Raw genomic sequence first — 22,543 nt, forward strand, 5'->3', positions numbered from 1 at the left:
CACACAGCATGGAGTTAATCTTCATCAATAGAGAAAGTATTAGGACAGAAAAAGGCTCAAAAACTGTATTAATAAAGCTGTTTGTCATGTCACTTAAGGAGCTCTATTAAGAGTTCATTCCCCTCCAATATGAAGAATGCAGCATGCACTCCCCTTGTGGGGAGTGCATTCTTTGGTGCTCTTGGCATTGGTGCTTTACGAAAGATCAGACAAAGACAGCAGAGACAGAGCTGGTGTGAAAGTTCCACTTAAATGAAAATTAAACTCCACATACTAAATATTCCATTTTACTTAGAGGGCATCTATTAATTGTTGGTACATTAGTCCTCATCTTATATAAAAATCACATTAGAGCAACAGTTACCAATAAAGCCAAACAAAACTTTAGTTGTACCTGTGCTATGCCCCACCCTTTAAAATAGTTTTCATATTTTAAAAACAATTTAAAAAAGGTCTGTAACCCCCCATTCCACACCTGTATACATCAAGGTGCTTCAGATGATAAAGCAACAGACAGATCTGCAGCGCTCCTGTGAACAAAAGCCCTTTGCCCCAGATTTAAGAGGACAAGAAAGCACATGGTTTTAGAACCTCTTAAGATAGTCACTCAGTCCATTTAAAAAGGTAAAATGTTAACTCCACCCTCAGTAGAGAATCTCTATTTACCTTGTAAGAGAGAGTTTCCTCATGCCTAGACTCTGCAAAAGCAACATCTGTGTTAATGCATGTGCCTCTGAAGCAGGAACATGACAGTCTTATCTAGACTTATTTAGGCAAGTTTGTACAGGGGGATCCCACACAGTTTCCTTTGCAGTGAACAGTCACTGATTTTGCACCATCAGGCAAGACATAATTCACCTCGCAGGTCAAGATAATAATACCATCTCCAGTGACATACTGAGGTTTCGATGGAAGCATTTTTCCATTTGGGAACTGTGGAGCGCCACAGACACTTGGAGGTACTGTTGTAAAAATAAAGGAGTGACGTGCCCTGGACTCAGATTCATTTTAAATAATTTAATGACTCAATAATATTTATCATGTCTGGCCAAGGACATACATCCCAGAAGCTGGGCAACGATCATTCACAGGACAGCTCGATGTACTGTCCTTTGGCAAGGGCAGTGCAGGGAATAACTACCAATCTCTCACAAACAGCTAATGTTCTAAGAGACATAACAGAACATGCAAGCAGATTACTTGCCTGATTTTCTGATAAGCATATTAGAAGGGCCTCCTAAGGAGAAGGAGCTGGTCTGGCAAGATAAGAAGGGTGGCCTATAGGTAGGATATAGAGATAGTTGCTAGAGAGGCAGTCACACGGAACATCAAGGCTAACAAATGAAAAAAGGACAGGTAAGCAAGGGACAACTGTGTACAGCCTTAGAAGCTAAGACTAACTTGTACTTGATGTGGTGGAAAAGGGGTGAAGATTTCTTGTCCTGAAGATCTTGTCCTCCCCATAGACAATGCAGATGCTACACAAAGGTCTGTCCCCTTGGCTTCTGTGGGATTCTTCAGGGCAGTCTCTGGGCCCACACATGCAGCCAGACATATGTTAGAGCCTATCCTGAGCCTAGCAGTGGCTATTGAGACATCACCAGTGTACTACTCTCCTGGTCTAACCACCACCTCCTCCTCATCCAGGCAAAGATCAGAGGCTTCCTCCTTCCACCAAGGTAGTGAACAACCACAGCTACTATGCCCCTAAAGACTCCTGAACTCCTCTATGTTTTAAACTTTCACAGTCACACACATGCAAGACCAAGCTGCCAATGAGTTAGTACATCTAACGTCCACTGTCACTGATGCCTTGGCCCCAAGCTGCTCAATTCTCCACCACTATCACCACTGTTCACAGATGAACTATGGCAGATAAAGCACACTAATGAATAAAATATTTTGAATGCACCTGCCAGCAGCATTGGCTCTTGCACGACTACGTCACTGCAGTGAAGGCAGCAAAAAGAGCACTCTATTCTGCCATCAGTGAGTCAATATCAGCGAGCAAAGCTATTTCACATAGCCCTCGGGTTACTCAGCCCAGACATCAGACCCAAGCATTGACCATTACCAAGAACTCTCAGCTTACTTCACTGATAATCAGTCAAGCTTAACTGGGAAAGACAAATCCACCCCTGAACAGATCATATTATCCACTCCACAACTCAACAGCACGACTCCACCATGTATGCCATAGCTCAGGAAACCCTAAAAAAACATTTAAACCACAAGCTGTGAAATGGGTCCATGGCCTTCCTGCCTAGTAAAAGCCAGTAGGGAACTACAGCCACTACTTCTGCTTCTCTCTGAGAAGTACTATTTCCATAATCACCAAGCCCCTTGCAAAACAGTAGCTTCCCAATCCTCAAGAAGCCATAACTGCACCCTGAAAAACTCTTCAACATCCCATTCCTGGGCAAAGTAACTTAGAAAATAATAGCTACTGCGTACATTTAAGGATAATCAAAACCTTAAACTCCCCCTCAATGCAGAAACCCTAATGGCTGACAATTAAAAGCTATTTATCTTAAACTTGAGTTTAATGGTAATGTTGCTTCTGCAGATTCTAGGCATTTGGAAACATCTGTGTTAATGCACATGCCTGTGAAGCAACAGCGGAAAGGACCATGACATTCTTATCTAGACTTATGTTGACAGGTTTGTACAGGAGGATCCCACACATTGTTTCCTTTGTAGTGACTAGTCATAGATTTTGCACCATTGGGCAAGACATAATTCGCCTTGCACGTCAACGTAATACCATCTCCAGTGACATATTGAGGTTTTGATGGAAGCATTTTTCCATTTGGGAACTGTGGAGCACGGCAGACACTTTGAGATACTGTAGTAAAAAATAAATACATTTTTACAAATCAAAGCAGAAGCAAGGTGTTCTGGAAGTTCCAACAGCATGTGACCAGGATGCCTCCGAATTAGGGCTTGGACCAGGACATAGCACAGAGACTGTTCTAAGGGCACAAGACAATAAACTTCTTGCCTATGTCCATGATCACGAGATTTGCTCATATTATTTGACCTCTATTGCTGCCTCTGAGACAGTGGACCATAAGCAAACTGCTAATCCATCTACATGACACAGAAGGAGCAGATGACTCAGTACTCAAGAGGTTGAAACAATGGCTGATGGCTCCTCCTAATGGATGACCCTCACCTGTGAGATTCCACAGGGACCCATGCTATCCCCTTTCCTCTTCAATATCTACAGGAAACCACTGGGAGAGAGAATTAAACACCATGTGCTCAGTTGCCAACACAGTATGCCAACACTCACTTGTATTTTTCATGCTCAATAGATGCAACCACTGCTACTACTGAAATGTCAGAATGCCTCTCCCCCCCCCACAAAAAAAAAATCAGCTAGTAGAGATGAACTTCCTTAGGAGCTTTGGAGAAATCCCACATTAGGTCTAAAGTTTGCATTTCCTTTCTTCACTCTAAACAACCTTGTAGTCTAACCAAGTCTTGGAAGAACAAGTGTAGATTTTTATAATGCTGTGTGCGCAATGTGTAAGGGAAGTTGACCTCTCAAATCCCATTTGCACTTACCTTTTTCACAAGTTGGTACTGGAGGAGACCATAAATTATTTGCTTGGCATACAATCATATGACTGCCAACCATGAAGTGGCCAGCCTCACATTCAAATGTAATGGCATCTTGATATGAATAGGAAGGACCAAATCCACTTAGTTTTCTCCCATTTTCAACTTCTGCGTTACTGCACTTGACCACTGAAAATGGGTAAGAATGTGAAAAACTCATCTTCTAAAGAAAAAATAAAGCCCTGAAACATGTGAATAGCATCTCTTTACATTTTTTAAATAAACAGTGGCTTTAATTCTGCATCCCCTTCTCCCCCAACCTAATTTTTTAAAGGTTTATTTCTACAACAGCTACCTTGGAGCTAGACAAGGGGGGAAAAAATTAAGTATATCAAAATGAGCCTTCAACTAAACCACCAAACAGATGCATACAGATATTAAATCACAACACTGCACTTAATTGGATTCCTATTCACAAGTCCAAGAAATAGCAAGGTTAAGGAAGAAATTCCCTTAGGTTTACCACAACCATGCTACGTGTGACACTAAGTAGACCAATGACACAATTTCGCTTCAGACAAAAAACCCTACATTTTACTGAGGGTGTCCATATGTCCAATTGACAAAACATTAACTTTGCTACTCGTACTTAGTGGGTTTATGTCTTCCAGGACTTTTCTTTGCTTCCTCACTCTTCATTTAATGGATTTGTTGCTCTTGACCAATCAACACTACTCTCCCTCTTGTTCCTCAGCTCCCAAGATCCAACTCTACTATATTCTTGCTTTTTGTTGTCCTGCTTTTATTGAACTTTATATTCTCATTTCCCCTAGCCCATCCTATGATTACACTCTCCATCAATCTTCTTTACAAACAAACACTGATCCCTGGTCCTGGTCCAAATTCTCAGCTGGGGTAATTATACAGAATAATTGATTTCAAGGGCACTACATGAGTTTATACCAACTGAGGATTTGGTCCCTTGTGTCTTTACTAGTTCTTTATCCCTTGCAGAGGATGAGATTCTCTCTATTTGACAGCAACACAAAGCTAACACATCCAATGCTAGCTAGTACGAAGAGAAGGGAGAATTCCAAGCTTTGTCACTAATACAAACATTGTCCAAATCAGTTTGGGATTGGCTGGTTGGGCTCATTAGGATTCTATTCTACATAGGTTAGAATACCATGCTCATAATAATAGTGGACTGCCTTCCATTAGTGCAGGGGTCTCAAACACGCAGCCTGTGTGGTCCGCAAGGTTATTTTCTGTGGCCCACCAGCTCCCCGCGGCACCCCCACCCCCCCAGCATTTACCTAGAGCGGCTCCGGCCCCACATGCACCGGGGCAGGGCAAGCTCCCTCCCTGCCTTGCCCCCCCGCTCCAGGAAGCGGTCGGGACCTGGTGGGGCCCCACAGGGGTCTGTGTGTTGCCCTGGCCGGTCCTCCAGGTACCTTCCCCGAAGCTCCCATTGGCAGCAGTTCCTTGTTCCCAGCCAACTGGAGCTTCGGGGGAAGTACCTGGAGGAGACGCCAGGGCAACACACAGACCCCTGTGCCCCAACCTCCCCCAGGTTCCGTCTGCTTCCCGGAGCAGCGCGGGGGCAGGGCAGGCAGCCTGCCCTGCCCCCGGTGTGCACCGGCCCAGACCTGCCCCCCAAGCCCCTCCTGTAGCCGAAACCCCTGCCCTGAGCCCCCTGCTGCACCCTGCATCCTTCCTGCACCCCAACCCCCTGCCCTGAGCCGCCTGCCACACCCTGTACCCCCTGGGGTGGGGCCTCACTGAAGGGGTGGAGTGGGGTGGGGCTGGGGCAGCGGTGGGGGGGTAGCGGTCAGTGGTGCGGCCCTCCGGCCAGTGTACTAGTCCTCATGTGACCCTCATGGTCATTTGAATTTGAGACCCCTGCATTGGTGCATTAAGCAACATGCCTACATATCTGTCAAATGTTGATGTCATACCATTGTTTAAAGTCAAGTGAAATACAAAGATAATATCGGTGTGTGTGGGAGTAGCCTAAAGCTGACTCACCAGTCTGGGCACTTGGAAAGTGCCATCACTTAAGGCACACTGGAGAGATAATTGGTTAAGGACTGGGTGATTAACCAGTTAACAGGGTGGTTCAGCTCACCAGCTGAGGACAGCTAAAAGACAGGAAGAGAGAGTCTGGAAGGAAGGGTTGGAGAAGCCCAGGATCACAGGCAGATAAGATCTCTCAGCCTCTCCCTAGGGAGAAGGTAAGAGCCTTCTGCTGTGGGGAGTTTGTATTGTTATTTCACAGTATAAATACAAGCACATGACACTGAGCTTGCCAAAGAGTGCTCAAGGACTGTTTGCGGTGAGTGAACCCTGCTCTATGACAATCAGCTACACCAGATCTCCTTTTTGTAGTAGTAATCTATATCATGTGAGGAGGAGATGAAAACTGAGCTCAGAGATCTTTACCACTACTTTTAAAGTTCTGAAGGGATGTACTACAAGTTTCTAACCAGCAAAATCTATTTGTCCTCCTGTCCCACACAGTTCAACACATTCTGTTGAATCTTTTTTTCAGATTAAGGAACTCAGGGGAAGAGACAGGACTGTCTAGCAGTGGGGATTTTTAAAGAAAAATACTAGTCTCCTGATGCCACATATCTGAAAACTAAACAGCGACACCTTTGAACAACTAAGAAATCTGACATGGGAATGTTTAGGATTTGAACAATACCACAGAAGCAAAGGAATTCAAAGTTAAAGACAAAACACGAACATGACATCTGGGGTGCCCTATTTTATCCATCTGAGATGTTTAATCTTAAACTTGAGTATCCTTTTGGTATGATTTTATAGAAGCTACAAAAAATAGTGACCTTTACACTGAGGGGGCTCTCCACTCCAAATTCCATTTTGGTCTTTGTCAGATGTACAGTGAATAGATGCCTCTCCAATGAGTGAGAAAGGGTCTGTGCCTCTTGGTACAGTATTACAGCTGTAAGTTACTGTTGAGCCATAGGTGTATTCAGTATTGGAGTCACCGGAATGCCTCCCATTCTTAATGTCTGGAGGCGGACGACATGGAATTGCTAGAAAATATTAAAAGTTAAGAAAAAAAGCATTTAACCGAAAGGAGAAAAACTGCCATAGCAACAAGCAGAACAACAAGGTACACGGTCTACAGGCAATAGGGCAACAGTCATTCAGGCGAGTGCAAAGAATTACAGAAGCCTATGGATTTTTACAGCAATATTATTCAAGGCAAGGGGATTTTCAATAGATCTGATGCATGAAAGCCTGCAATCTGACCCATTTTAGGTGTCTAATACACAATTTTTTAAAAGTGATTTCACTGAATCAGCTAAACTATTTGATAATGGGGGTTTGTGGTTAACACAAGTGCAAAACCACCAAAAAAGGTCAGAAAAGGAGAAAATGGAGATGTAAATATGTACAATTTTATGTTAGCAGCATATTGGGGAAAGGAGATGGTAAAATGGTAGATTAACAGAAAACAGAGGAAAAAAGAGCTCTCTGAAAGACTGAAAAAAGTCAATACATTTGCACTGGAAATCACAGACTTGTTTTCCCAGTGCCTTCTGAAGGAAAGTTATGAATATTATGTTAACATCTTCCAGATATTTAATTGGAAAACCTGAATGTATTTTGATAAGACTTTTCTGTTACTTAGGAAACCAGAAGTAAAAATGTAAATGTTATGGACATTAAAGGAAAGTTAGCATAATACAACTTTTTCTAGAAATGCAGTTAGCCTGTATGCTTGATTAACCCCTGTATGTGGTGAAATTATATTTGAATCCTTTTCCCTATAATTACTCAAAATTATTAAAAGAATAAGCCCCTAATGTATGCAGAAATCTAAAACTTAGTCTAGAATGAAATAATCTGACTAGCCTTCCATTAAAATGTAACTGAAAAGAATTTCCATAATAGCAAATATACATTTATGGCACTGGATGAATAAAATATCCTAAGAGTCTGAAAAAAGCAAGCATGGTGTAGCTCCTACATACGAACAATAAATCTGAAACCGAACACAGCAAAACAGAAGTTGAAATCATAAAACTGTCTACAAATAAGTCATGGAAAAAAGCCTACTGTGAAACAAAGAAAGTAACAGGATAATTGGGTATCAGGATTATATATGAAAATCTATCCTGTTCACCTAAAATCAGTCAGAAACTCAAATCCGTTGTAGAACTATTTTCTTCAATATAGTGTAGACAGAATGAATTTGAGACAGCCATAAATTCCACGTAAACTATTAATCACAAGTTGACAGTTGTGTTATCAGTTATTCAGCAGGTAAAGTTTACTCCTGATTTTCAATGAGTGAGTGAATTTGACCCATATGAGCTAGCTATCAGTAATCTCTGGGCATTTTCAACAGACTGGTACCTCCGTTAGCTTTTAAAATGGTGAAATAAACAAGACTAAACATTTTAACAATACTTATTTTCTGTACTAGTGAATTCCTTTTACAGCACAATTTACCTAAACTAGTTGCATGAACTGGCAATACCAGAACAGAATCATAAATGTATAAAATCCACTTACCTTCACAAAATGGAAGTTCATGATTCCACGTGACCCTTGTTCCATCAATCACACAGAGACTAGTATTATGTCCAACTAATCTGAACCTAAACAAGAACATTTTTTAAAAGGCAAAATTGCTTAACAAATTACCGAACTTCTAAACCATCAGCTCAGATATTTTGAGTATACTTCTGTTCTGCCAGCAGGTGGTGACGACACACTGAATTTCAGGTGATGCCATTCTTATAAGACAAGAGTTATTTATTTTGCTAAGTATTCTGATCAAAGCCAGAAAATAGCAAGTGAGAAAAGTGACTCCAGCTAACAAGGATCGACATCTGAGATTTACATATTAGAGATACCCAGTTCACCACTGCTGATTCTTTGAAAATTACCAAAGCAATGCCAAAGATACTGTAGAAGGAGGAAAATAATTGGCTACCAAATTCAGAACTAACACTCAGTGTAAGACCTCAGTGCATTCTGTTTTTATTTGTTTGATGCATAACCCTATATCCCAAACATCTAGAAAGAGGCAGATAAAGTTAATACAAATTACAAAATTCTGCCCTATGTACCTATTTAATTATACAATGTTAGATGTGTACCAAAATATCAACACCAACCACAATATTTGAAAAATTTTTATAAAGGGGAGGCATATTTAAAAATTTTTGAGGACCCTATTTAAAAAAAAGCCATTCCAAGATTTGAAAGCAAATCTTTTCAAATTTGAATACAAGGTACTAAAAAGGGAAGGTTCACACAACGGAAACACTGACCCAACCTTCTTTGCATTGAACATGCAGAACAGCTAAAAGGTTGCAGCTATTTATTTCAGGAACTTCATACTCCAGAATGCCCCGCTGAAGGTTTGTCATAATTTGCTATCTAGACCTTTGTACTGACTACAACAGTAGTAGTATGGAGGGGGGGAGGAGGAATCTTCGACATCCTTACCCTTCGTCACAAGAAAATGTAATGTTCGAACCAAATAGGAGATCTGTGATATGAATCTTGCCATTAGCTAGGTCTCTTGGATGTCCACATGATTTCCCTAAAGAGAGAATATAACAGGAATTAGATTTTTCTTTCTGTTCTGTTACAAAACATAACTAAAGGTAAATAATAAGTGACCCACATTTTCGCACGTGACTAATGTAAAGTTAAGTGTTTATATTAATTTAAAAAGCCTATGAAAACAAGAAAAAAGGCCCTCAAATGTGATGAATTTACATATTATTGTGTTATGAGTGGAATGGATAAGACCAGTGCCCTTCTAGTGAAATAACAAATTACTAGGAACCCAAATCAAGTGAATTACATAGAAAATAATACAACCAGATGCCAAAAATTTTGTGGCAGACTTAAAGAGCCCCATCCTGGAAGATGCACTTTTACCTTCCAGAAGGATGCGAGAGCTAAAGAATTCTATCCAACATTTCCTTTCTCAAGGAAAGCATAACCCTCCACACAGCACTCCCAGCCCACAGAGAGAGAGAAAAAAAATTTAACTGATATCATCACAGCAATGCAAACCAATATCACTAACTCATGGGCTTGGCACGTTTTTATCAATAACGACATGCAATGTCTGCATTAGTTTAGTCTCCATGTACAATCCTGGCCCTATTGAATGGAAGTGTTGCCACTGACTTCAAGTAGGCCAGAACTTCATCTTCTGTGTTAAAGTTTTACATTTTGATTCTTTAGGGGAGCTTTATGCACCTCCTAAAAAACAAACAATTCTGTCTGAAAAACTGTGTCCCTTTCAAGCTCCAAATCATGAAATGTTACAAAATCCTCATTCCAGTCCAGAAGAGCCTTTAACCTGTTAGTGTTTTCTGACCCGAGTGTGGAGGGGTGGCAGAGGGAAGAGAGGAGAAAAAACCTTACCTTGACAAAACATTTTGGGTTCTGACCACACCGATTTTTCTTCACAAGTAAGAGTGGGCGACTGTCCAGCGACTCTTTGGTAACCTGGGCGGCAGTTATATGTCACTGTGGTCCCAACTGGAAACTCTTCCTTGGCCTTAGACTCGTCTTGCAGTTCAGCAAAGCTTAGCCTTGGTGGGGTACCACAACTACCTATTAAAAATAAAAAAAAGAAATAGCATTGTAACTTTGGGGAAAAAAACCCCAAACTCTTTAGTTTTTGTATTTTAAACAAGCCTTAACTGACACAGAGGATGGGATTTTCAAAAGAGCCTAGGAAAGTTTCAATGGGCTCTGGGCATAGAACTTCCTTAGGCCCTTTTGAAATCCCAGCTTGAAATCTTAAAACAAGGAGTACAAACAGTAACTCGCACTACCAATCTGTGAGGTACAAGGTAAGAAAAAGATACTTATTGAAAAAAAATCCTAAATCCACAGAACAAGCGTGACTAGTTAAGCAGTGGTAAGATCAACAGAACTTAACATTTGCTTTCAAATTTCATCTGCCACTGTGGCACGCAATTTTCAGAGATACCAACCCTTTAACTTAATTGCATGTCCAACAGCAAGAAGCAATTTGATTCAAGTCCAATCAACAACAAGGATGTTTGTTGAAGAAAAAAACGCTCCCCTTTTTCTTGATCTGCTTCTTCACCTTATGACAGTGTGACAACTCCACTTCCAACTGCATTTCTCTAAATCTGTAGCATTTTGACCAGTTTGCTTAGGCAAACAAGAAATCTGCAGAAACATACGGCTGCACATCAGACCTCAACTTTCCACTAAATGATGCTTACTCTGCAGTAAAGGAACAGCTACTTAATCTACAGTATTTATGGTTCCAGATGTCTTGGACACAGATTCCACTCTTGATACACACGAACACCATGCACTAGAGATTGGAATCTTTTTGGCTAGCAGTATCTGTTGGGGCCATACCTGGATCCTTGATCAATCCCTGACCACCCTCAGGGCATAAAGATAGGGAAACCTAACCATCTCTCAGTTCATTTGCCAACATAGAATCCCAGAGGATTAGGACTCCACATTAGGGCAGAGACGGAGCTGTCTGTTCAAAGCCTCAAACTGTGGAGCAGCTGAGGAAGTTGCAGAGGTTGCCTGTGTTAAAATCTCTGCTTTTTTTTCAGAGGCTCAGACAATCAGGGAGCACTGCCTGAACTATGGCTGCTTTTGTTGTTCTCTTTTACGGGATGGGACACTGCACTCCTTAGGGCTCGGAGCAGCCCTGCAATTAATCCTTCAGAGTCTGGAGTGCCTCATTGTTGCCCTCAAATGGAAGGTCTTCAATTTTTGCCTCTTGGAATCCCTGAGGGTTGCAGTCATGGCAATCGCCTCATAGAAATGGCAATGGCCACTGTTCACGCTGCAGTGTCAGACAGTCTGCAGAGATGTTCTGGCAGTTTTAGACCTCTGCCATAAGTGTTTTCAGTTCTTCCTAGTGTTCCTTGGATAATTTATCCACAAAATTGGGCAGTTCATCCCAGTTTAAATTTTTTTTTTGTAAACCACACAGTAACGCTTGGTAACTTGCTACCCTCATTTATAGACTTGTGGAAGAACAGACCTTTCAGCCAGAGAAGTCAAGCTTTTCAGAGAGGAGGCAAGGAGTCTCTCTCTTGAGGGATGGACTTTAGAGGACTGTACTGTTTTGTTCTGTATTGTATTGCTTGTATAACCACAGAGCCAGGTGTAGGTAGCTCAAAAATATTTAAGCCTCTTTGTGGGGATCTGATTGACAGTCTGCACGCCACATTCATTCTTTTTTAGAAACTATGATGAATTTTGTACAAAGTATGCCTTTTGAGACATGTCCTGGGTAGATAAAGCCCATCAAGGGGCATCTGGTCACATAATCAGCAGGGATTTTACACCCCAACTGCTAGTGTCTCTGACAGCTTAACACACAAAACAGGAGTGTGTGACCTAGCAGTCTCAGTCCCCTAGGGCTTCCCTTGCTACCAGGGTAGCATGACCTAGCAGTCAGGGTAGATTGCACCATCACCCAAGATCTCAGGCCCTCAGTCAGGGCAGAGCAGCAAACACACACACAGTCTCAATAGTCTCGCATTTTGACTCTGGTGAATAGTAGACAACTGTAAACCTCTAGGTCTATGGTGGGGGAACTGCCACCCCAGTGGGGGTTAGCAGCAGGGGGACCCAGCCCAGGGCCCTAACAGAGTGTTATGCCATTGGGTCAGCAGGAATCTGCCCCAAACACAGTGAGATCTCAGTCCTATGACCAGACTAATGTCTATTTCCCCTGGGCCACTTCCTACCTGGTCTCCTAGTACAGCAGTCCATGGGTGCTCTGGGGACATCTGCTGGCAAGGTCTGCAGCAACTCAGTCCCCCGCCCAGGTTACCACTGGCTTTCCAGTGTCCACCAAGGGTTCAGCACGCCAAGCCTCTATGAACTGGGGCTCTCCCAGGTCCATTGAAGGCGCTCATTATAGACATCCTTTCTCAGCAGTCCAGCCCAACTGAGCTGCGCTGCTTCCCTTTATACACTGTCTCCAGGCTGAGCATGTTCAGCAGGGATGGAGGGGTGTGGCTTCCTCAGCATGCAATGCACAGTTAACCCCTGGGGGGCCAGTGTGGGGTAGATAGACCTCATCACAAGGCATCATGTGAAAAATCATAATCTGCTGGACCTTATTATCCTGGTAAAATATGTGGCAACACTGTATGTAAAGTTAGAAGATTCTACTGTATAATGTCGCTGTGACACGTTCCAAAGTTAGAAAAACAAGCCCAAACCAGTTCTTCAAAGACAAAAGATACATTGATGCCCTGGCTATGCATCAACATAATCAAATGGACTACCACGTGGCCATTCTCTGTCAGAAAGAAGGGCGTGAGCTAGAACTTTACATACTGGCAATGGAACAGCTGGGGGTTTTCCATGTAAACAGACTGTTGCCTGAACCCCAGCTGTAGATAGGCCTCAAAGAGGGGAGAAGGATATAAGACTGAGAAACAGAAGCTCCCAAATCACCTCTCTCCACTCATGACATCAATAATGTTTGAAACATAAAGGAAGCATGACTGAACTGGGGGGAGGTCCTAGCTGAAGCAATCCAGCCAGACGGCTATACGCTGGCGGGGAGGCAAACCTTTTTGCTTTTAAGCATGCTTAGTTTGTGAAATTAGGTATTAGTGTGCATTTTACCTTTTATTTCTTTTTTTGTAACCAATTCTGATTTTTATGCCCCATTACTTGCAATCACTTAACATCTATCTGCAGGTAATAAACTTGTTTTATTGTTTTATCTAAACCAGTGTGTCTGGATTGAAGTATTTGGGAATCTCCACTTGAGAGAACATTTGTGCACATCATTTTCCACTGATGAAATGATGGCCTTTATGTGAGCTTGCATTATTCAGTAGAGAGCTTGACAGTACAAGAAACACATTTCAGGGACAAGATCTGGGACTGGGAAGTAGCTGGTGGTTCCCTGTATGTAATTCATGAATGGCTGGCCAGAGCATTCATGTAATTCAGCTGGGCATGATTTTGCATGCTTGAGGCTGTGTGTGATCTGGCCAGGAGTGATTGTTCTCACAGTAAAACAGTGTACAAGGCATCCCAGACTGGAAAATTGAGGGGACACAGTTGACCATCTGTCCAGACTGTATCCTTGGGAATATTACACTGATATCTTCCATCCACTTTCTTGGAGGTAGCAGAGAGAAAAGTCAGTGTGTGAGGTTTTTGTTCTGCTACCCCACACTCACATTTTGAAAAAGGATGGAGTCGGGGTCAGGAAGTAATCCAGATATAGGACCAAGCCATACTAGGACAGACCAAATTGTCCACCTAGCCCAGTATCCGGTGTATGACAGTGATCAGTGCCGGATGCTCCAGAGGAAATGAACAGAACAGGGCAATTAACTAATAATCCATCCTATTATCCAGTCCCAGCTTCTGGCAGTTGGGGGCTTAGGGGGATACAGTGCATGGGGTTGTATCACTGACCATCTTGGCTAACAGCCATTGAAAGACCTAGCCTCCATGAACTTATCTAATTTGTTTTTTAAACCAGTTATGCTTTTGGCCTTCACTACATCCCACGGCAACAAGTTCCGCAGGTGGACTGTGCCTTGTGTGAATTATTTGGTTTTCCTTTGTTCTAATGCTGCTATTTATTAATCTTGTTTTCTGTGTTTTACAGACTCCTGTGTACAAATATCACCACTCAAAAATGGGATCTGTCATGGTCACTCGAACATCCATTCTCCCTGCAGATCTTGTCAAAGGAAACTCAGCCTGCCCACTGCAGACCACAGCTTTCTCCAATTCCTTTTCTCCTATTTTTTGCCAAAGAGTTGCTGACACTCTGCTAGAAGAATACCCTACTTGCTCTCCATAGTGAGATCTGGAATGTACCAAAGTCTTTTGAAAAACCATTAGTAAACTCATGCAGTAGCATTCACCAACTGCGTTTCTTCTGTGACGCTAACAATAGATTCAATCCCCTTATGTATCCTCTCTTTTTAAGATGGAAGAACTGTGGGGAAGAGACCAAAAAGAATGTTTGTGAAGGGCCTCTATGCCGGTAGCGTGGGGCCTGCCTGTTAATCATGGTAGTAATCCTGCATTTCTATTATACTTTTCAACCTGTTAGGACTATTTCATCTGTCAGAGAAATGCAGCTATTTCACCAAGGCCCCAATTCAGCGAAGCACTTAAGCATGTGTTTAACTTTAAGCATGGGAGTGGCCCCATTGAAGTCAATTTGGCACTCAAAGTTGAGCAGAAAGCCAGCATTAATGCTTTAAGAATGTTGCAGGATCTTCAATGATTACATGGGTGTGGGACTTTGCAATCTGCACCCAATGTTAATATTGGAATAGTCTTAAGAGAGATTCTGAAGTGAACAGGGTGGAGATGTGAATTCACATCCTGTTGCTATAACTGTTCAATTAGAGAACGTTTCCTTTGAGTTGATTTACGTATTGAAGAGTCTTCAACACATAAGAAGGTAATTTTACATTACACAGTCTAAAACTTCCAAAAAATAATACAGTTGCCCTTCATTTATCAGTGTGGTGTCACTAGTTAAGTGTAGTCTGTCTACTTTTGTATATAGCTAATGTCAGCTGAAGGGCTGTTGCACTTTTTGTCAGTTTAAATATCTAGATTCCATTTAAAAATTAACCACAGAAGTATTTTGAAACAATTCGTAGTGCACATTAACCAGAGATACTTGGTTCTTACCACTGTACAATAAAGATACCAGTCAGCCAAAAGCTGGTGACTTTGAAAGCGCTTCAGTTGAGTTAGTCTGCAGTTACCTATATTTAACTTTTGCTAGTGTTACTGAACACATGCTACTTAGGTCAGGCCATGAATTCAAAGTAATGCCGGTAATTTATAAAGCCTTCAACCAGCAGAGATGTAGTTGCCTACTAGATGGTCGGATCATCTTTGATGTGAGACCATGTTTGAGTGTTTCTGCTCTTTGCCCTCAAAAGTGCTCATGCTGAAGGCAATGGAAGCAGGCATATAAATGACAGCAGGCAGGTAGAGAGACAAGGTGGGTGAGGTAATCTCTTGTATTGGACCAACTTCTGTTGGTGAGATAGCACTAGAGCGCTGCAGCTCTGCTACTGTAACGCTGTAAGTGTAGACAAGTCCAAAGTGAGGACGCTACCTATGCCGATGGGAGAACCGCTTTCATAGCTATAAGTGCTCCGCCTCCCCAAGAGGTGGTAGCTATGTCGACAGGAGAAGTCCTCCGACTGACACAGCGCTGTCTACACTGGGAGTTCTGTTGGTATAACTGGGTTGCTCAGGGGTGTGTGTTTCCTATGCCCCCAGCGATGTAGTTATACTGACATAACTTTGTACTGTAGAGCAGGGCGGAGACAAGCTTCCCAGCCAGGCAGAGCTCTTTTTCAGATCTGGGAAGGGTACACCAAGCATCACAGCTAATCACTTAGGACATTTGCTTTAGTAGCAGGAGAGTGGTGTTCAAATTATTTCTAATCAAGAAGAAGAGGGACTGAACCACAATTATCCACATCCCATGTGAGCACCCAAAACAAAGGACCATACACTGTCTCAGGGCCCTCATCGGGCAGCGAGAGGAAACTGCACCAAGCTCTCCCCTATCCTGGATGAGTACTGTAACCACTGAGCTAAATATTGTAAGGGAGGCCGTGTCCTCCATAACTGCCTTGTGTGGTGTGAGATGGCCTCTGAGGAGGCATAACTCCCTCTGCCAGATCTACAAAGGGCCTTAGCTACAGCAATAATCAGTGTTGCCATCCCTAATTTTTAGATGCCTAGAAAATCACTGGAATGACAACGGGTGCCCTGAAGCTTAACTTAGGCACTTGGGGTCCCTCTTCAATGAATGGGGAGGGATAGGCACCTAAGCATGGGATGCACAAAAGCAAGCACACTAGGCTAGGAGCCACTTAAGCTAGCCAGTATGCATCCGATGAAGTTAGCTGTAGCTCACGAAAGCTTATGTTCAAATAAACTGGTTAGTCTCTAAGGTGCCACAAGTACTCCTTTTCTTTTTGTGAATACAGACTAACACGGCTGTTACTCTGAAACCACTCAATAGTAGAGTGGTTACACGACTCTCATAGGCTCTTGGGGAGGCTGATTTAATTCCTCCACCAGCTGAGAAAGAAGGAATTTGAACTGGGAGCGCCTGTTATCTTTCCTTTTCAAGCAGTTCCACTGGAAGAAAATATTAATTGGGCCAAAGCACATGTGAAAAACCCTCTGTAGTATAGTGGTTACATTATTCATGTGGAATGTTGAAGATGTGGCTTCAATTCCTTCCTTTACTTGATGAAAAGAAGGATTTGAAGAGGGAGCTTCTTCAGTCTTGCCTCTTGAAGCTGTTCCACTTGAATTAAATATTAAGGGAACCAAAATCCAAGATAGAAGCTCTCTGTGGTACAGTGGTGAGGCTAAACATGTGGTGCATTAAAGACCCTGCTTCAGTTCTTCCCTTTGCCTGATGAGGAAAAGGGATTTGAAGTGGGCACTCCCTCAGCTTCTTCTCTTAAAGCTGTTCTACTTTAATTAACTATAAATTGGTCTGATAATCCCCCAAGGAGCCTCTATAGTACAGTGGTTAGGCTCCTCCCTGTGAGAACTCTTAGCTAATGTGGGTTCATTTTCCACATGTACCAGATAAACTAACAACTCTGTTTCTCTTAAAGCTGTTCAACTTTAATTAACTAATAACTGGGCCAAATCAAAACAGACAGGTACTCTACAACAGAGTGGTGAGACTACTCCCCTGGACAGTTGGAGCTGTGGATTCAAGTCTTCTCTCTATCTGTTGAGATGCAGGGATTTAAACTGGGCATGATGCAGCTCTTGCCTTGTGAAGCTGCTCCACTTTAACTCAATATTAATTGGGTCAAGCAAAGAATGAAGAGTCCTTTATAGTAGAATGGTTCAGCGCCTCGCGTGTGAGATGTTGATTTACTGATTCAATTCCTTCCCCCCCCCCGATGAAATGAGGAGAAGGTGTATGAATGGGAGTGCCCTCAGTCTTACCTCTTGAACCTATATCACTTTAATTGGGATAAAAAACACAAGCAGTCACTATAGCGCAGTGGCTGAGTTGATGCCCTTAGAGTCTCATTAAGCAGGTTCAAGTCTCCCTTTGAGATGACAGGATTTGAAGCAGGAGATTACTAGATCTTTCTTCTTGAAACTATTCCGCATTAATTAAATAGTAATTAGGCCAAAACAAAAACAAGCAGCTATCTATGTTACACTGGTTAAGCTAGTCACGTGGGGAAACTTGGAGTCGCTAGTTCCATTTCTCCCTCTATTGGATGATGAGGAGAAGTGGTTTGAACAGGGAGCTCCTGACGTCTTCCCACTTGGAAGCTGTTCCACTTTAATTAAATATTAATTGGGCCAAAACAAATGTAAGAAACTCTCTACGGTACAGTGGTTAGGTTACGCCCCTGATATCCTTAAAGTCACTAGTTCAATTCCTTTCACTGCTGCATAAGGAGAAGGGGTTTGAAGTGGGAGCTCTTTCTGTCTTGCTTCTTGAAGTGGTTCCATATAAAATAAATAGTAATTTGGCAAAAGTAAAAAGAAGCAGCTCTCTACACTCCTCCCATAGGAAACTTAGCGTGGTTGGTCCAATACCCCTGTCTCCCTGAGAAGAAGGGGACTGAACTGGGAGCTCATTAGGTCTTTCCTCTTGCAGCTATTCCATGTAAATTAAATAGTGATTGAGCCAAAAAAAAAAAAAAAAAAAAAAAACAAGAAGCCCTCTACACTACAGCTTTAATTAAGTATTAATTGGGCCAAACTTAGAACAAGAGGCTTCTATGGGACATTTGGAGTTGCTGGTTTAATTCCTTCCTTTTCCCAAGGAAGAAAAGGGGATTGAACTGGGAGCTCCTTATGTCTTTCCTCTTGCAGTTGTTCCACATCAATTAAATAGCGACTGGGCCAAAGGAAAAGGAAGAAGCCTTCTACGCTACAGCGGTTAGGCTACTCCCCTGGGAAACTCAAGGTTGCTGGTCCAATGCTACTGCCTCCCTGAAGAGGAGACAGGGACTGAATTGGGAGCTCTTTAGCTCTTTCCTCTTGCCGCTGTCCCACGTCAATTGAATAGTAATTGGGCCAAAGGAAAAGTAAGAAGCCTTCTATGCTACAGCGGTTAGGCTACTCCCCTGGGAAACTCAAGGTTGCTGGTTCAATACCACTGCCTCCCTGAAGAGGAGACTGGGAGCTCTTTTGGTCTTTCCTCTTGTCGCTGTTCCAAGTCAACTGAATAGTAATTGGGCCAAAAAAAAACCAAGAAGCCCTCTACGCTACAGCGGTTAGGCTACTCCCCTAGGAAACTCAAGGTTGCGGGTTCAATACCAGCACCTCCCTGAAGAGGAGACAGGGACTCAAGTGGGAACTCTTTAGGTTTTTCCTCTTGCCGCTGTTCCATGTCAATTGAATAGCGACTGGGCCAAAGAAAAAGCAAAAAGCCCTCTACGCTACAGCGGTTAGGCTACTCTGCTGGGAAACTCAAGGTTGCGGGTTCAATACCAGCACCTCCCTGAAGAGGAGACAGGGACTCAATCCGGAACCCTTTAGGTTTTTCCTCTTGCCGCTGTTCCACGCCAATTGAATAGTAATTGGGCCAAAGGAAAAACAAGAAGCCTTCTACGCTACAGCGGTTAGGCTACTCCCCTGGGAAACTCAAGGTTACTGGTTCAATACCCCTGCCTCCCTGAAGAGGACACACGGACTGAATTAGGAACTCTTTGGTTTTTCCTCTTGCCGCTGTTCCACGTCAATTGAATAGCAACTGGGCCAAAGAAAAAGCAAGAAGCCTTCTTCGCTACAGCGGTTAGGCTACTCCCCTGGGAAACTCAAGGTTACTGGTTCAATACCAGCACCTCCCTGAAGAGGAGACAGGGACTCAATCGGGAACCCTTTAGGTTTTTCCTCTTGCCGCTGTTCCATGTAAATTAAATAGTGATTGGGCCAAAAGAAAAGCAAGAAGCCCTCTACGCTACAGCGGTTAGGCTACTCCCCTGGGAAACTCAAGGTTGCTGGTTCAATACCAGCACCTCCCTGAAGAGGAGACAGGGACTCAACGGGGAACTCTTTAGGTTTTTCCTCTTGCCGCTGTTCCATGTAAATTGAATAGCGACTGGGCCAAAGGAAAAGCAAGAAGCCCTCCATGCTACAGCGGTTAGGCTACTCCCCAGGGAAACTCAAGGTTGCTGGTTCAATACCACTGCCTCCCTGAAGAGGAGACAGGGACTCAACGGGGAACTCTTTAGGTTTTTCCTCTTGCCACTGTTCCATGCCAATTGAATAGCGATTGGGCCAAAAGAAAAGTAAGAAGCCCTCTACGCTACAGCGGTTAGGCTACTCTCCTGGGAAACTCAAGGTTGTTGGTTCAATACCACTGCCTTCCTGAAGAGGAGACAAGGACTCAAGAGGGAACTCTTTAGGTTTTTCCTCTTGCCGCTGTTCCACGTCAGTTGAATTGTAATTGGGCCAAAGGGAAAACAAGAAGCCCTCTACGCTACAGCGGTTAGGCTACTCTCCTGGGAAACTCAAGGTTGCTGGTTTAAGTCTGTCCTCTACCAGATGAAGACAAGGACTTTCAGTGGGAGCTCCTTCTTTCTTGCCTCTTGAAGCTGTTCCACTTCAAGTCAATAGCAATGGGACCAGCAAGACCATTAGGATCACTCTGTAGCCCAGTGGGTAGGCTACTGACATAGAAAGTGGGAGACCCCAGTTCAAATCCTCCCTCGGCCTGTTAAGAAGAGGCTTGGACAAGGATGGATCACCTCCCAGGTGACAGGGCTGAGGGTGAGCGGCCCCTGTTTAAATTCCCTCCTTTCTCAGGAGGCCCTTGTCTTTCTGGAAACAGAGGAGGTCTAAACAATGATCCCCCACCTCTCAGGTTCCCTTGGGTGTGGGGGTCGGGGGGAGGTGTGTGGGGGGTTGGGTGGGGGGTCGGGGGGTGGGGTGGGTGGGGGGTTGGGGGGTGGAGGTGGGGGGGAAAGAGGTCCCTGGGAGGTGGGACACCCCTGTTCAAATCCCTTTGCAGAGGAGGGGTTTGAACAGGGGTCTCCCACAGCCTGACCCATGGGGGGGCAAAAGAGTGATCCGCATTTTTGGACCCCCAAGTCATAGCTAATTAAAAGAGGAGCCTACAGTGCCAGATGCCAAGGTCAAACCCCCCCCCCCCACACACACACGTCACGTGAAGGGTCTACACACTAGACTAGAAGAGGGCTTCTCCTCCTTTCTTGGGCCCAATTCATATTTCCCGTCAGCTCATACTGTCCTGTGACTACACACTTCCGTTTTAACCAAAGGCAAAACAGTCCAGACAAATGCAGAACCTGTATGTGGCCTGCCAAATCTGGTCAACATTCAACTGGGTCTCTCTGCGTTACGGCCCTTTGCCTGACCTGACGGTTGTGTTCAGACGGGATGCCCAATCATGTCTAAACACGAGGCGATGCAGAAGAACTGCCCCACTTCCAGCATCTACGGCCGCGCTGGGGACCACCCCAGCGCCAGCCACATGCCTCATGCCGCAGCCATGAATGGCTTCCAGCCCGCGGGTGACCCTGACTCAGGACTCAGCCCCCTTCGCACACCTGCCCGGCAGACTCGGGTCGAGTCCAGGGAGCTGTCAATGGCAGACAGGGCCACGGACCCCAGCCCGCCACGAACGGTCTCCCCCTGCTGCCCCCACCCCCCCGGATTCACGCCCCTCCGGCACCTGGCCACAGAGCCGGGGCCCCGGGCCCCGCTCTCCCCACGCCCTCCTGCTCCCACTCGCCAGCCCAGCGGGGGGCGAGGCCAGCCCAGGGGGCGGGGCCGGGGAGCCCCCTTCGCCCCCGACACTCACCCAGCGCTCCCCTGGGAAGCAGCGCGAGCGCCAGCAGCGCCGAGAGACGCGGGATCCAGCCCGGCCGAAGCAGCTCCATGGCGCCGAGCCTCGCACTGCGCATGCGCCGAACCGAGCCGCCGCCGCCGCCGCCTCCGCCTCGGGAGCGCGCTCGCGGGTCGCCGCGGCCGCCGCAGGGCAGGGGCCGGGCCGAGCCGAGAGAGGCGGCGGCCGCCCCGCCCGGGAAGCCCGCGGCCAGGCTCGCCCAGCGCGGCGCCGGTCGCCGGTCCCCGGTCCCCGCCCGAGGGAGGGAGGCCGCCAGCCAGCCAAGGCCTCGCTGCGCCGCCGGTTTTCGCCCAGCTCCGCGGCTCCCCCCGTCGGCCCCGCTCTGGTGCGACCCAGCGGGGAGCGGGGACCCGGGCCGGGGACGGCTGAAGGCGCACAAGCCGGGGGGGGCAACAATGCCCCTGAGGGATTCGGGCCTGAGGGCTGCTCTTTGGGCGCTGCCAACTGCTGCACTTTCCTACCCGAGCTTGTTTTCTCTGCCTGGCTGCATGCCCGGAAGGGGCTGCTCGCAGGCGGATTTCTCCCCGGGTTTGTGTCGCTGCTCAATGGCACAGGTCCCCCGCTTCAGACTAAAGGGCGAGTTAGTCGTCCCCCCCCCCCCCGCTCCCTAGCCCCCTTAACCTGATGCTAATCATTGGCTGGGGGTGGGACGGGCCCCCTCTCAGTGGTAGGGTGACGGCTAGAGACGGGTCATCTGTTGGTTTGTCCTAGGAAAACTGTTCCACTCTCGCTTCCCGGTCGGACAAACAAACAGGCTTTAAGAAAGACCAAAAGGGCCTTTAGTCCTCGGTCAAAAGCCCAGAGAGAGCAACGTCTGCTCCAAAAACAAGTTCATCTGTAGTTTCCTGCCCATGAAGTCATTTTCAAGTAACAGCCCTGTTAGTCTGCATTCGCAAAAAGAAAAGGAGGACTTGTGGCACCTTAGAGACTAACCAATTTATTTGAGCATGAGCTGAGCTGTAGCTCAGGAAAGCTCATGCTCAAATAAATTGGTTAGTCTCTAAGGTGCCACAAGTCCTCCTTTTCTATTTTCAAGTAAGTGATCCAAGAAGAAAGAATTGCATACAGATTGTA

The 22,543-nt window shown here is 44.9% G+C and overlaps 1 protein-coding gene across 1 annotated transcript in view; it reads right to left on the bottom strand.

Moving 5' to 3' along the window:
• LOC311511141 (membrane cofactor protein-like) overlaps positions 1-21,920 on the bottom strand; it is a 31,429-nt gene extending 9,509 nt beyond the window's left edge. Inside the window, exons 1-6 of the mRNA XM_084611514.1 lie at positions 21,425-21,920; positions 9,994-10,185; positions 9,058-9,154; positions 8,116-8,201; positions 6,414-6,626; positions 3,571-3,753 (exon numbers count right to left, since the gene is read on the bottom strand). Coding sequence (XP_084467640.1) covers positions 3,571-3,753; positions 6,414-6,626; positions 8,116-8,201; positions 9,058-9,154; positions 9,994-10,185; positions 21,425-21,527 — 874 coding nt within the window. The 5' untranslated portion in view covers positions 21,528-21,920. The remainder of the gene's footprint in view (positions 1-3,570; positions 3,754-6,413; positions 6,627-8,115; positions 8,202-9,057; positions 9,155-9,993; positions 10,186-21,424) is intronic.
• Positions 21,921-22,543: the final 623 nt, after the last annotated feature.

Source organism: Lepidochelys olivacea (genome assembly GCF_965140295.1).
Source record: "Lepidochelys olivacea isolate rLepOli2 genome assembly, chromosome: 21".
Lineage (NCBI taxonomy): Eukaryota > Metazoa > Chordata > Testudines > Cheloniidae > Lepidochelys > Lepidochelys olivacea.